The sequence below is a fragment of the Epinephelus lanceolatus genome, chromosome 8 (assembly GCF_041903045.1).
Source record: "Epinephelus lanceolatus isolate andai-2023 chromosome 8, ASM4190304v1, whole genome shotgun sequence".
Classification (NCBI taxonomy): Eukaryota; Metazoa; Chordata; class Actinopteri; order Perciformes; family Serranidae; genus Epinephelus; species Epinephelus lanceolatus.
Window position 1 is genome coordinate 27,926,509 of NC_135741.1, and position 15,636 is coordinate 27,942,144.

General features: G+C 41.9%; 1 protein-coding gene across 4 annotated transcripts in view; it reads right to left on the reverse strand.

The window, feature by feature from the left end:
• LOC117258229 (band 4.1-like protein 1) overlaps positions 1-15,636 on the reverse strand; it is a 62,364-nt gene that overhangs the window by 6,736 nt on the left and 39,992 nt on the right. For 2 of the 4 annotated variants that reach the window (XM_033628889.2, XM_033628891.2), the window contains exons 11-17: positions 13,473-13,648; positions 12,842-13,104; positions 9,713-9,751; positions 7,086-7,115; positions 5,056-5,211; positions 769-819; positions 236-637 (exon numbers count right to left, since the gene is read on the reverse strand). In XM_033628889.2, coding sequence (XP_033484780.1) covers positions 236-637; positions 769-819; positions 5,056-5,211; positions 7,086-7,115; positions 9,713-9,751; positions 12,842-13,104; positions 13,473-13,648 — 1,117 coding nt within the window. The remainder of the gene's footprint in view (positions 1-235; positions 638-768; positions 820-5,055; positions 5,212-7,085; positions 7,116-9,712; positions 9,752-12,841; positions 13,105-13,472; positions 13,649-15,636) is intronic. The other 2 variants (XM_033628892.2, XM_033628893.2) reach the window with 2 other exon arrangements.

Genomic DNA, 15,636 nt, shown 5'->3' on the forward strand with positions numbered 1-15,636 from the left:
AAAACATGTGCCTTCACCCTGTCATCTATTTCTTATGCACTTCTGGTTAAAACAAATGAAAATATAGCTATAAAACACTCAGGGTTTCATGGCCACGCTCACCCACACTGCAGTTTGATTGAAAGAGGACACATATTTTTAGGTGCCTAAAAATAGCCCAGTTCTTCTTACCTGCCTGAACACATCAAACCAAACAAGGAGGAACTACAAAGACATTTGATATAAAAAAGTCTACCTGCACATCGGGCCGTTTGACCTCTGGTCGGACTTCTTCGGCCTGGATATGCTTTACCGGAGGGCTGCTGCTGACTCCTCTGGACAGAGGAGCGGACACTAATGGAGGAGGCGGTTCAGGGGGGCCCTGCTGCTGGAGCAAGTCCATGCCAAAGCACAGACCCACATCAGGTGACAGATCCCTCTCCCCCAGCTCTGTCATGCCCCTGGAGAACTCCTCCATTCCCGTTTGCAGGTCTGTGAGGACGGTGAAATCTACTTCGGCCTCCAAGCTGGACGTGGAGCTGACCGTGATGCTGGAACATTTGCGCTCAATGCCCAGGTGGGTCTCCTTCAGGTACAGGATTTCGTGGTCCTGGTCATCCTCGGAGACGGAGCCCAGACGCCTTTCCCACGGTTCCCTCTGCATAGAAGAGGACAGAACATCAGATTTATAAAGTACAAATAAATTCACTTATATTATCAATAAAATAACAACTGCATTTTTGCATTCCTCTACAACCAGGAGACTGGTGGAGCTAAGAGACGACTCACTGAAGCTTCGTTGAAAGGTTCCTCGTGAATAGCAGGTGTGGGAGGTGTTTCCTGTGGAGGAAAAACAAACAGGAAGCAAACATTAAAATACTAAAATGTGTCAAGTCATAGAAACAATAACCACAAACCATGATACCAAACTATGCCACAGTATAACCAGTGTGTAATTATATCAGAAGAGAGTCACAAGGTTGTCTTTGTCACTGCATTAACATGTTCTATTTTCAGCACGACTCACGGCTGATAGAAACACAATGTGTCACATTAAGAGAAACAGTGTTCTCACAGCTTTAAAAGCTGTGAGAACACTGTTTCTCTAAATGTGAATTGTTCATTGCTAATTGTTTTTGAACTGGGTGGATTTCTCTACATTATTATTTATACAATATAAACACTTTAAGTTCCAGTGTGTAAGGTTTAGGCAGATTAAGCATATTCTCGCAGTGAGGATTGCAACCAGCTGAAACTTCTCCTGGTTAGAATTCCTCCAGTGTTCATTGTTCAGGAGGTCTTCACCAGGAGCCGAATAATCCACAGATTCCAAAACAAACGGACTGGGTGATTAAAACCAGTTAAAACACTGATTGAAACAGTTTAACGTTACAAATCATTGTTTCTCTGATGCTGTTCATCATGTTGGAGATGTGCTGCTAGCCCAACAACTGCTAATTAGTGCTTACCCTTTTTCTCTGATAACTTTAGATATAGGTACTGAGGAGGTTTTTATTAGCAGACCCCCTGATTTAAAGGAGAAGTCTGGTATTTTGCACTTTGAGCCCCATTTCTGGGTTGTTTATGATGAAATAGAGTGGCTAAGACCAAAATAGTGACGATTGCTCGTTTTGGGAGAATTTGGCTTTCCCCTGCCTGGCTTAACACTGCTGCCTATGACCATGTGTGAACCTGTCCTAAAACCACCCTAAACGTTCGTTTTCAAAGCCATGAAACTCACCGAGTGGTCAGTGGTGTTCGATGATGTTCTGACATCGTGGCAAATTGTGGTTTCCATCTGTGTTTTTGCTATTCATCTCGATTGTGGAACTGTTTTTTCAGCTGCCTCACACCCGTGTGTAAACTTCCACTTGATCGTTCGTTTGACCCTGAAGCGTTATACACTCCAGCCCACTTGATGGCAATAATGCTCCTTTATGTGGGTGTCGCCAACCAGCAGGAAACCATTGCAATGTAATGGGACACAGAAAAGAAGAAGGTTGGCGTTGTGTTCAAAGGCATTGTACTGCGAAGGTTATTTACAAGCGAGTAATCCATTGTGCAGTTGTTTAAACTTATTACAAAACCTTTTCGTTTGTTCTCGTTCTTCCTCCAGGAGCGTAGACAGCACTTTTGCTGAGCTAAAAGACTATAATGACTACAACCTTGTCGTAAACAACCCCCTTTCCATTTCCGGTGGCGGATAACTACCAACGGACAATGAGGCTTCTTATAGAAAACCAATGGTGAGTTTCATGGCTTTGAAAACGAAGGTTTAGGGTGGTCTTAGGACAGATATACACATGGCCATAGGCAGCAGTGTTAAGCTAAATTCTCCGAAAATGAGCAATCTTCAGTATTTTGGTCTTAGCCACTCTATTTCATCATAAACAACCCAGAAATGGGGCTCAAAGTGCAAAATACCGGACTTCTCCTTTAAACCGGTAAAAACATTGAACAAAGCAGTTTAACATTTAAAGAATCAGTATTTTCCAATGATCTCATGAGAGGGGCTACAACTACGGTGGCAGATACAAAAACACAAATGGCCCTATGCCAGTATTTGGTTTGTCTTTCTGGGTAGCATGGTGGTGCAACATGGTAATCTCCTCAACGAGGACCCGCTCCCTATGTAGATATAGACGGCAATTTCTGCCAGTATCCTCCTAAATGCTACACACTGGACATTTAAAGGTGCTGCATGTAATTCTGGGGAAAGATAGGTCCACTTATCAACACACAAAATCATGGCAAGTGACGACCTGGGAATGAGACTGAACGAGCAACTATTTTTCCCCAGAATTACAAACAGCACTTTAAAGCCATCCTCCAACTTCAGGGCTTATGTTAAATTCACACCATAAACACACATATAAGAACTCCCTAAGACTGTAAAGCTTACGGCTACTGTCAGAAGCATGCACATAGGGTATATTTTACAGTTTGACATCATCAGAAATGACTGCAAGTGCAATGGTAATGCCATGCACTGAAAGGTTAGATTTTTCAAAATCCCTTTCAGGAAAGAGGTATTCATATTTGTAAATGCAGCATATGAATGCCTAAGCCCTGAAGAGGTTTGGCAGCTCTGCAGCCTGTGATTACATCTAATCGCCTTTTTCATTTTCTGCTGTAGCCACAGAGATGCCAAGGCAGAACATTTGGTTAAAAATGCCCTTCTCAGCCATTTACATAAAGGATTTAAATTATGTGAAAAGGAGGTTTTCAAAGAAAAATGGTGGAAAGGTCTAGTGCTCCTTGCAACAGCAGCCACCTTTATTCTGTGAGGATGTTGGAAGGAGAGACCAGGTGAGAACGTGACAAGTTAAGGTGGGATAAAAAAGGGACGCCTGAAGCTTAAGCATAGGGAACTTTGCTTAAAGGCCCGCAGCGTTCTGAAATGGCCAAGCAGATGTCAAGCTTTGCGAAGGGGAACAAGGGAAAGCAAAAAAAGCCCTCTGGGCCATGGACGTGAACTGAGTCGGTCAATGATGCGATGCCAAGGGACGTGAACTTTTGCTTTCTCATACACAGCCACATGAGTTCTGAAGTATGTGTGATTGTTTGTTTTTAGATGGTAAAAACAAGATTCGCACGACATCGCCTGAAGCTCATGCAATGCTCTACTTTCCGATGATTGAGAAAGAGGTTAGGGGGCAGATGGGTTTTACCGCTTGCTTCCTCTTGGCTGTTTCTTGGCCGGGCGTCCTGTGGTGGATGTGGCTGCTGTCCATGTTGCTCTGTCTGTCTCGCGTCCACTGCGTTTTCAGTGGGAGGGTCCGCGGGGGAGCTGTTGGAAATTTGCTGCTAGGGAGGAGACTCTCTTTAAACTCTGAGTTGTTCTGAAAATTATCTTCAAGTCCCCCTCGTCCTGCTGCTGTACCTCTGCAGTCTCTGAGCTCCTGATGTCCAAACAGCTCATTCTTAACGTGTTGATGTAGTAGAGCTTGCTGCTGATATGACATTGCAGCCTCGCTGTGGTACTTGGTAGCCCCTGTGTTTTCCTTGGCAACATCTGTGGCAGACTGCAGTGCATTATCATCCACTCTCCTTCCCATCTCACAGGATCCGTCTTTTGATTTTGTCATCTGTACATCCCCCATCGCACCAAAGATGCCTCTGTCAGACCGACTCTGAGTTTGAGGGTTTACAACACCTGTGTTCTCCTTGTTCAAAGACTTCTTTGATCTCTGTGGCTTGAGAGGAACTATTTTGGTGACTTCTGAGTGCGAGTTCCCTGTTTTGCTGCAATCTTGTGCTCCCTTGGGGCTCGAGTCTTTTATTTTCTCACAATGCCTCGCATCAGTATCAGTTCTGCCTCCATTGCCTTTTGGGAGAGAATCCACAGCCACCGGAGCATCGAAGTTGTTTGGTCTCTCTCGATGAATGTTATGCTTATACTGACTATGCCTTATATCTCTGGTGATCATTGCACTCCCCTGTTTGTCATGTGGAGAGCCATATCCATTTTCTTGAATGGTGTTCCTCGCTAATACAGCATCGTAATGCCCATTAGTTGCTACTATATCATCCGCAGGGTTCATATCCGTTAGTCCTGTTGCTGTAAAGTCTGGAGACTTTCCAGGTCTAGTTATGAAAGAGTCTCTGGCTGTTTGACAGTTGTTCATCTTTGCTTCAGTCCAGGGTGTCACAAAGAACATGTCTCTACCCATAGAAGAGGTCTTACTCTTTTCCACTTTAGAGTAAGTATCCAGATCTCCTTCATAAGCATCCTGCTTGTCAATCAATTTGCCACCACCGGTCGCCTATGTTGACATAGAGTAGACAGTTGCATTAGCCTAGCTAGATACACCGCTCTTCCACTTGTGATATCATTGTAACCCCACATAGTTACTGTAAATATTTAGTGATCAACTGAGGGACCTATGACTGTGCAAGCTTAGATGCATTTTCTTTCTCATTTTATGAGTTTTGGCACGATAAAATTATAAGTTTGACAGAGAATGGAAAGTGTAGATAGAATGGGAAAGGGCTGACCAACAAAAATCCTAATATGTAAAAAAGTAATTGTAGAACAGCGAATATTGTAACTTGGGAATAAGATCTCATTCTTACTGGCTTCCGCTCGGGGGTTCCTCCAGGAGGAGTAGCCGAGGACAGGCGTTTCTCCCTCTGGGCCATCTTGCTGTTGGGCTGCCTCAAAGCCCTCTTGAGCTCATTGATGCTAGCCTGGTGCTTTTGCAGAACATCTTCAGACTTATCCAAGAACTGCTGCTCACATAATGAGGGGCACATCAGGGACACACATTGACATAAGTTAAAATCCTACATCTGAATCTAGTCTCTGAATCTGGATATAGTCATTTCTACTTTTGAACTAGATATGGATTAAGTTGAAAATAACTCTGAAGATTTGTTATTTTTACATTCTTACTCTGACTCTGCTCTGATGGTGTGGTGCATGAGTGTCTGTTTTGTAACTGTGCTATAGGATGAATGAAATGCTGCACCACATAGAGGACAATAGAGGTCTTGATAATGATCAGAAACAGATATAGATCTCACTATAATACACTCAGATCATATCAGCAGTTTTCTTTTACCTTGAAGCACAAATATAGTTTCAGTTAAAGGTTTAAACATCTCCCAATTACAGGGACAAACTCACACCGTACATTTTCCAAAAGAACTTTGGACTGTTGGTGCACTTTTCTTTTTGTTTTACATGTCAGTGAGCACCTGGCAATCTTTGGAAGATGGAGCACAAAGCCCCAAACTTGAGGTTTGTATTATGTAGTGATCAATGGCTAGATATTAAAACATGAATGAATTAATTAAGCAAAAGTTTTAACTGGCAATAGTTTCAGAAATGTGACACAAACTGAAGTGCACCAAACAACTATGTGCGCTGAGTAGGCATGGGATGATTTTACTGGCCAAAATATTTGCGATTCATGATATTATCCCGAAAATCATCAAAATATGTTTGAAAACTTAAAATGGCAGTGAATGAAGTCATTGAAATCTGGTGCTTGGGCAGTGACTTTTGGCGTTAGAAACCAACAAAGAAAGGCGTCCTTTAATGTTTGCATGATATGCGGCCGGTTGCCATTGCAGTTTTACAGCACCCGGCGACATCAGGGGGAAATGCGGCAGGACAAGGACGAAACTTAAGAAGCCGAAAGTCTGAATGTGGTGTTCAGGAGGGTTGGTGGACAGGTTCAACAAACACCAACTTTCACCCAAGAGAGCAGTGTTTGTGTCCCGTAAGATTCTAAAGCCAAACCCTTTTTGTTTTTTCTAAACCTAACCACGTGCTTTTGTTGCCTAGAACCCAACCATGTGTGTTTGTTGTTGAAGAAAAAAAAAAAAAAAAAGGTCAATTTGCAGTGTTGTACCCACATAGTGCATTTATTTTGAAAGAGACTGTATGTAAACATGTATGTAACTGTATGACTGTATGTAAATATTTTCCTGTGATAGCGGAAGTGTATCTTTAAAGAAGACAATGCATGTAACAGGCAGAACTTGACACAGTCTCCCAGAACGTCAACCACCAACACACCCAGGGTACCGTGCACATTGCATGTGGACGCTGAAAGTCCATGCCAAGCATGTCAATATGTGATGAGGTCGGAGTGAGAATGTGTTGGGAATTGTTTTCCCTTACATTTTATTAAGAATCAAATATTTCTATTGCACCACGGATAGGACAAACATTTTTTTAGTGATCATAATTTTAGTGAAAAAAAATCTTAAAAAGCATCATATCTTTTGATATAAAATATGTCAATAACTAATCAAGATCTTTAGCGTTATTTGAGGTCGGATTGTATGCAGCCTGTTTTTGCAGAGTCTTTCTTGTTGTTGTTTGCCAAGCAGTCTCTTTAGGTGCTACTGGACACAATATTTCTAATTATCCCAATAATGGAAATTCACCACGATCAACTTAATGTGTTTATTATCGCAATCTCCAGTAAAATCGTCCCATCCCTAGCACTAAGTGTTTTCAAGATGAACTCTATTGCTGTTGCTGCTTGCTGTGTTCTTAGAGTAAGTGACTGGCACAGTTATGGATACAGAAACACAGCACACCTGGTGAGGGTCAAACACAGCACATGCCAAAAAGAGAGGACAAGCAGTACCTCCTGTTTGGGCCGAGGGGTGGCCAGATCCTTGTCCAACAGATGAGGGAGCCCGAGGTGGGGCAAGTGAGATGAAGTGAAGGGTTTTGAGCAAAGCAGGAGGTTGAGGATTTGGGTTAGGTGGATTGGAGAACAGATGCGTGCAGAGACAAAGAGGTAAAGTGCTGCAGGTGAGTCAAAAAGGCAGGCAGCCAGACGGACAGACAAACAGTTGACACCATCGGGGGGCTTTTGACTAAGACTGTTCAGCCATTTAATGTTCTGCCAAGAAGACAGGGACAATCCATTTCAATGTCAGCCAATTGACAATTAATGCAGTCTTCTATTGACTGAGTACAAGGGTTTGGAGCGGGGGATTATTCCCATACTTCTTCATCCAAAGATTTGGTGAGAGGGAATTACAAACCACAAATGAACAGACCGTTAAGTGACTAATGCAATGCCAATATTTCCTGCAGCACTTAATAACACTACCTCACATACCTACACAGGAATAATACACAGAGGTGGAAGCAAGTCATTGTGTTGCAAGTCGCAAGAAAGGCCCAATCTCATTTCTACCCCTTAAATCTTCCACTTGGTATTGAGTGCCCTCGTTTGTGAGATAGCCCTTGATGAGGGAGGTGAGAAATATAAGGGATATAAGAGATCTTTCCCTAAGAAATGAGACACCACTTCATGCAAATCAGCATGGCCGACGTGCAGGCATACGTCACGCGTAGTAGTGACGTAAGATACCGGTAGTTATTCAGGTTTGAAAATGCCGGCTCCAGCGCTTGTGTTGTGGCGTGTGCTATGTTTATTCTTCTCCGTCTGATGAATCAACGGAGAAGAAATGCTGAAAACAGGAGGCGCCTACGACGTCTTCTAGTTCTGATCGATTCTGTTCTGTTCTGTAAGTCGATTTGTTTAAATATTTTGACGCTGTGTTCAACCGAGCTGCTGATGAGTTTACGCTAGTCCAACCATCTGTTGTTTGTATAGCCTACATTCCGATTGTACAGTAACAAATTGTTTTCCAAAACTTGCCGAAGTTGCTGACTTCACAAGGTGTTCGGGGAAATTTCATCTTCCACTTCGTTGAAAGTGTGGGTCGGGGCTCCCTTGGAATCTAGGGCGGGTTTTAAGTGTTGGAAACCACTTCCACTACCTCAATTCTGTTTTGGGAGACCACAAGCCTAAACGTGAACGTGCACAACCAAGTGCAATTGGGAATTTCTACGGGAAGTGTGGGTATTGGGACAGGCCATAAGTCTCAAGTCTTTGCAGTCAAGTCCCAAGTCCTTAGTGTTGATTTGAAAGTCCCAAACAAGTCATGATGCACTTTTCACCATATGTAATGCTATTTTAACAATAGGAATTAATGTTAGCTAAGTATTAGCTCAGTATGCTAATATTAGCCTCAACTTACTGTTCTTTGTGCAACTTCAAAACTCAAACCAAGTTGGAAGTTGTTGCATCTCTGTCTACAGTTTTGACCCCAATGTTTTTCAAACTGCAATTCATGCTGTGTTGACCACCACATAGTTTTTTTCGCAAACAAAATTATCTTTGGTGTATTTTTTCCAGCTGGCGTTACCATAACGTTAGTTTGTCATGTTCTCTCCTTCAATTTGTTTGGATAATTTTGGACTCATTCCAACAAAGTGGATCTGGGGTATTACGTGCCAACTTGCTGGGAATGAATCGCATTGACATTAGTAGATTAAGGGAATGATGGGAAATTAACTGTTTTACTGCACACTTTTTAAAGAACATACGGTACTTCTTAATCTTTGGGTTTGGAGGAAGGTATCAAGCATTTTTTAAGTCAACAGGCTCAAGTCCAAGTAAAGTCACAAGTCACAGATGTTAAAGTCCAAGTCAAGTTGCAAGTCTTTTCTGATTTTATCAAGTTGACTGACTCGTCTGCCTCAAGTCCAAGTCATGTAACTTTAGTCCACACCTCTGATAATATAAGACTAGATACACTGGAAATCTTTTACCATATAAATAAAACATAAAATGAATGTGTGCATCTTAACAATAAATAAGAGTGTTCATGTAGAGCGCTGGCTTTGCATAAAAACAATGTTAATTATTAATTAAATACAAAGATGAAACTTTGACGCATCTCAGTTGGAGTACCAGGAGATTTGCCAACTGGGGAACCACTGATTCACTGAATCATCAGCAGTGCTTAAGGGCCATCTGTTTATCCTGCTAATAACAATCAATCCCTCTAATTTCACACAGGGACACTGTTAAAGACGTGTTGACAATTGAAAATAAAGAAGCCTTTTTCCACTGCTTAAGTCACTCTGGATTAGAGCTAGGCTAAATGCCCATAAAGGAAATCTTATACGAATTTCCGGTGGGCAGACAAGAAAAAAAAAGGAATGAAAGAGTCTGAATAAATCCATATTAAACATTTAGTATCTATTCATCTGAAGATCGATTCATGCAGTTTCCATGGATTATACTCAATGGAATCCTGGAAATCGTGACATGAAAAGAAATAACATTCCCTTCAGAGACAAACAATCAAAAAAAGGATAGGTCGTGTTTAACAAACACAGAGTACGGGTGCATGACCTACAACAACCAAAACCACACAGACAAGACACTAAGGTCCAAGGCCAAAATACCTCTGGTTTTGAGTCTACAGGCGAGCCTTCCTCCTCACCCTGCAGGAGAGGACGAGGTAGATGACAGATAGGTCAGAGAGAAGAGAGCAGAGGTTAGCAGAGTGTGTTAACAAGAACAGTTAGAGGCAGGATGTTGGGTTCAAAAAAATATTATCTGCAGCAAAGAGGTCAAGTTAGACTTTGGGAGGGGATTGCAAAAATGGTGAGGAGAGAGGACTCATACTGAGAAGTCTTATAAGTCTACAGAGGAGCAGAAAAAAAGGGGAAATTAGGCCAAGGAGAGAAAAAGTAGGGACGGTGATTACAGTCTTAAAAGAAAAAGAATGAGAGAGAGAAGAATGATGAGTGTTAGTCAGAAGTTCACGAGGGATTTACAGACTGGAGGCAAAGCCGTGTCTTTTTTAAATGAGCCAGCAAACTGCTTTTGCATGTTTCACTGCACTTTCCCCAAAACTATGAAAAATTTTCACACTTGAAAAGGCAGTATTTCACTTCTCAGGTGAGTGTCTTTCATTTCATTTCACTGTTTATTGACTGGCTAAATAACAGCTCTCATCTTCTCAATGGCAGCATTTAATTCATTCACACTAAGATTTAGCCTCTTTTAGCAGCCAAATATTAAAGGGATGGTTTAAACCTTTTGAAGTCAGATTGTATGAGGTACTTATCCATAGTCAGTGTATTATCTACTGTAAATGGTGGTCGGTACGCCCCCAGTTTGAAGAAACAGGGAGGAGTATAGCCATGGAAGCTAAGCAACTGCTGTGAACGGGTGCAGGAACAAAACATGAAAACCTAAAAAATATTGCCCAGAAAAAATCAATATCAGTTTGAGTGTACACTATATTTAGAATATTTTTACCACTTCACTTTGCCACAGACAGCCCTTTCCAATGGGGAAGCCATTCACAGCTTCAGTTCCCTGTCACTAGACTCCATTGACAAAAACAGCAATTTTAGCTCACTAAACAGGGGAGCTTCTGGTCTGCTGCTGCTTTGATGACTTAGTCTTTTTGTTATTGTGGTACTTTGGTGAATCTGAACTAACCCTTTAAAACACCACAGTTACACAATGACACAATCAACATCACTGATTGAGGCGATGGTAGACCAGCAGCTCCTGTGGTCATTGAGGTAAAATTACTGTTTCTCTGAATGGAGTCTGGCTTTTAAGAGAGCAATATAACAGCTTCAGTTTACCATCAGAAACTGATGTATGATGGCAAGGTAAAGCAGAGAAAATATTCTAAATATAGCATACACTTAAAGCAACACTTAACCTTTCTGGAAATTTTACACTTTTCCTCGTTTAGGTTAAAATGCTATTAATTAGGCTGACCAAACATCCTCTTTTGCCCGGACATGTCCACTTTTCACGTCCCGTCCGGGGCGTCCGGGGGTCTTTTATAAAGTGATGATAATGTCCGGTTTTCCGTGTGTTTGTGTGTGTGTGTGTGTTAGAGTGTGGCACTGGCCGCATATTTCTATCCGAACCCGAACCGAGCCCGACATTATTTAATGACAAAGCAGTTTGTGTCACACAGTTGTTACGGTTACAGGCTATTTAACAGGCCGGGCGTGCGCTGTGGGTGCTCAGCTGTGGAGAGGGAGACCTCCGTGTTTGAGACGGGAGCGGGCGGCGGGAGGTCCGACGCTTCCAGCGAGAGGAGAGGGAGAAATAAAACAAAATAAGATAAAATAGGAAAAACCTGTCTCCCTCTTTTATTTTATTTTCAGCGTTTAATCAAGGCGGAGGCGGGCGGCTGGAGGTCCGAGACTTCCAGAGAGGAGAGAGGTAGAAACAAACAGCCAATGTGTGTCTGTGTGTGTTATGTTCAGGTGTTGTCATGTAAATAACAGTGCCCAAGCAATAAACAGGACAGACAATAGGATTTTATTTATTTTTACACTACATTTTCACTGAAAGCTGACCAAATCCGACCCGAGCCCGAATACAATTTATAGCTACATTTCTGACCAAACCCGCCTGACCCGTCGGTATACCGTCGGGCTCGGATCGCCACACTCTAGTGTGTGTGTATGTGTCCCCTATTGGGGCCTATCTGAATTTCTGTCTTTGAGAGATATTATTTTGTAATATAACTGAATTTTCTATCCATACATATAACTTTAAACATATTAAAATGATACGGCATCTTTGAGTAAGCTACGAGTATCATTTAAGTAGGCTATGTCGTGGCCGGCCGAATGTCCTCTTTTTTGGAAATCAAAATATGGTCACCCTACTATTAATAAGCGGATGGCACAATAAAATGTAAGTGAATTCCACCAGAGATAAAAACTCATAATTACATGTATACCATTCTCATATGGTTCTAAGAAAACGCGTCCTGTCTGTCTTCCCCACGTGGAGGCCTCTGACTGACGTAACCGCTCACGTAACATAAAACTCATCAGTCATCACTGACCCTGGATAAGTTTCAAAACTCTGGGGTTGCGTTTGACTGTGCAGGACAGGTAACGTTATGTTTAGTTTGCTTCTTATATAACATATAGCGTTATATGACAGCACAGCATCCAGTTGCTAATGGCTAACGTTAGCCTACTGTAGCGTAGCCTCTGAAACATTAACGTTATCTTCCTTGTGCATTTCCACTTACTAGTAACGTTAACGCTACTATCTAACATTAGCACTGTAACCTTATTCTGAAACTCATCAGTCATCACTGACTCCGGTTGAGTTTTAAAACTGCGGGGTTGCGTTTGACTGTCGTGATTGTAACGTTACACTCGCTCTCCTCTTCCGTGTATCTAACGTTACCTTGCCAGCGCCTACGTCTATCTTAGACGTAATGAGGACGCAATGGAGGAGGGGGGATGGGATTTTGGAGGAAGGCGGGAGTTGTGGATGTGAAATGCAAAAAAGGTAAGAGTAGCTTTAAACTGATATTGATTTTTTTAGGTGGCTAAAATATATTTCGTTGCTGCCCCCCTTCACAGCAGTATATTGCCAGCTTCTATGTGCCAACATCTACTGTATGTAATACACTGACTGTAGATTAGTACCTCATGACCCCAATTAAAAAAAACGAACTACCCCTTTAAGACAGCGATGGCTGCTAATAAGGCAGTTTTTTGTGTATTTGAACATATCCTCATATCTTGTACCTTGAGCTCCAAAGTCTTGGTGGGCGTTGAGATGTGGGCACCACGAGCAGGCTTCTGAACTTGAACTTGATCCTGATCCTGACCATCATACTGGTCCAGCTCCTGATCTGTGTACTGGTCCTGGTCTTGATCTTGATACTGGTACTGATCGTGGTCCAGGTCCAGACTTCCCTCTTGGTCTAGATCTTCTCTGGACATGAATTGTGTGCGTTCGCTGGAGCTTCGCTGGGACAGCTGGTCCATACTGTAGCCCAGAGCTGAAGCTGGTGAAGTGCAATGGGAGGGAAACATCAACCACCTGGACTCCACATAATCTACAGCACAGTGTGTAATCATGCCAAATATGGTGCTTAGTTAGGAAAGATATCAGAAGCTGCCTTTATTGCTGTTTTTGCCAAGAAATTTCAGGCTCTGATAACACTAGGAGATTTAGGCGCTCCCTTCACTTTTAGGTCCATAACACAAAATCAATAAACCCTGTTGCTGACATTGCTCAAAGTATGTTTTCATGCATACATTGCTGTCAATCCAATTTCCAAACCTCGGGGCTCGGAGCCAAGTTATTGCATTGCATAATCCAGGAAATATAAGTGTGCCTTCATAAAGACAGTGAAATCCCCTGGGTTCTTACCTCCATCAATGCTTCGGGGCAGCATGTACCTCTTGCTAACGGACCGATCAAACTGTGGGGCAGGCCTGTCAATCAGAGCACTGGCTTGTCTGGTCTGAGCTTGGGTCCGCCCACTGTAGCGAAACTTGGAGCCAATCACCAGGAAGCCTTTAGGGGGCGGCTCTGGGGAAACCAACCTGCAGGAGGGTTCAGTTTGTGTAAATCTACCAGAAATACTCAGATTAAACACCTTGTTGACATCTTCTACTAAAATACACAGTTTAGAATCTTAAATGGGTTTGTTCTGCTGGTCTCCAGTGTCCTAATAATTTCCTGGAAAGAACTTAATTTTTGTGATTTGGTAGTAATTGTAAGAAAAATAAAGACAAAGATCTAAAGTTATTTCAGTCAGGCTCTGCCCAAAGTAAATACAATTTCCCAACGAGCACCTCCAACCCTTTCTAGAGTCACTTTGAGGGAAGTTACTGTGCCTAGCCAAGGAATAGTCCATCCCCATAAAACCACAACATGTAAATTTTACACTTTTATACTTTTTTTAAATTATACAAATGGGACTTCAGTGTTAATTTGTGAGTTTTAGAGGTGCTGGTGGGCAGACGCAGTGTTGTGGGGGGACTAATGGGTCAGACCTCCCCACTTGTACAACTGGCCCATTCCAAATGACACAGCTAAGTTGCATTCAACCCCAACAAAACGTTTATTTAAACAGAAACACTGTTTCATTGAACACCTTGTGGTGTTACGCAGGTGCACTGCCTTTAAATACGCCAGCTTTTAGTTCAGTTCAATTTAAAGAGGCTTTATTGGCATGGGAAAACTTACATTTACATTGCCAAAGCAAGTCTGAAATAAAAACAAAAATTGTATGTACCATAAGTGAAGATCTAACAGAATTTGTTTTATATGTACGTCGCTGCTGATTTGGTACACCTTTGACACGCACCTCAAAGCCCACTGCACACCATTTTACACCATTTCGCAGAAACACGTCATTCAACCTGGATTCTGTAGCAAAATGGTGCACACCATTTTCAGGTTGAACATGCCCCTGGAAACTGATGTGTTACTACAGCCTACAGTAAGATGTGTAAAATGAGTATATCAGCGGTTAGAATGCAGATACAGTGCAGACACTGTCTAACTCCATAGCTGCAAATGCATTTCCTCTTGAGACTAGAAGAACCTAGAAAACAATGTGGGCCAGACAGAGGTAAAGCTGAAAATCCCTGCCTGACTTGATTGTCTCTATTGCCTTGAAAGCATGCAGCATTTCTGTTGAGACAAGCTTATGAATTGGGAGCACAGTGTGGCACTCTGCCTTGTTTGAGACAATCAAAGAGCAGTCGAATTCTCTCCCTGCAATCAAATCAAACAAATAATAATCCAGCCAGGTCATCCGAAGATGGTATTTAGAATATCAGTGTTCTGAATGAATGTATGTACTGGTCTAACATTTGAACACCCACAGCAAAAATAAACATGAATACACTGGTGTGTGCCACTTGTAATGAATACAAACTGTCACAGGTAAAAAATAAGCTGAGGATTGAAAATGTTTTAGGAAAACATTTAAGAAGTACCATAATCAACATGCTCGTCGCCTTTCACAGCATTATATTAGTCCTTTCGTTTTTTAGCCAGACTACCAGTTGGAAATTGTCAAAGGAAGGTAAACAGTATTTATTTCTGAAATTGAAAAGCCCATACAAAATCCTTTTGGCCCATCCAAAATTGAACACCTGCCTGAGACAGAGCCATCTATAAGCTAACCATCCCTTAGCGTTAGCTTCATATGTACCATACAGACATGAAAGTGGTATCAATCTTCTTATCTAACTTGACTGGAAAAAGTGACAGAAGTTCATTTAAGTCCAGTTACTGGAAACTTTATACTGAGTGCTGAATTGTGTGATTGCCTGTCGACAAAAGTCTTTATGTGGAGGCTGTTTTGCAAGTTCAGTTTACCTGCTGTGCGCTGACTAATAGACTCTCCAGCTTACAATAACAATTATTTGGAATTAATTAATCAGCCTTGTACCAAATGATTTCTGTCTCCATTTCACTTACAATAATTAATAGCAAATTATCAGAAACAAGTACCCCTCTATTAATTTTCACTTACATATTAGTTCCTTTAAATACAATTATTAAGAACTATGGAGTG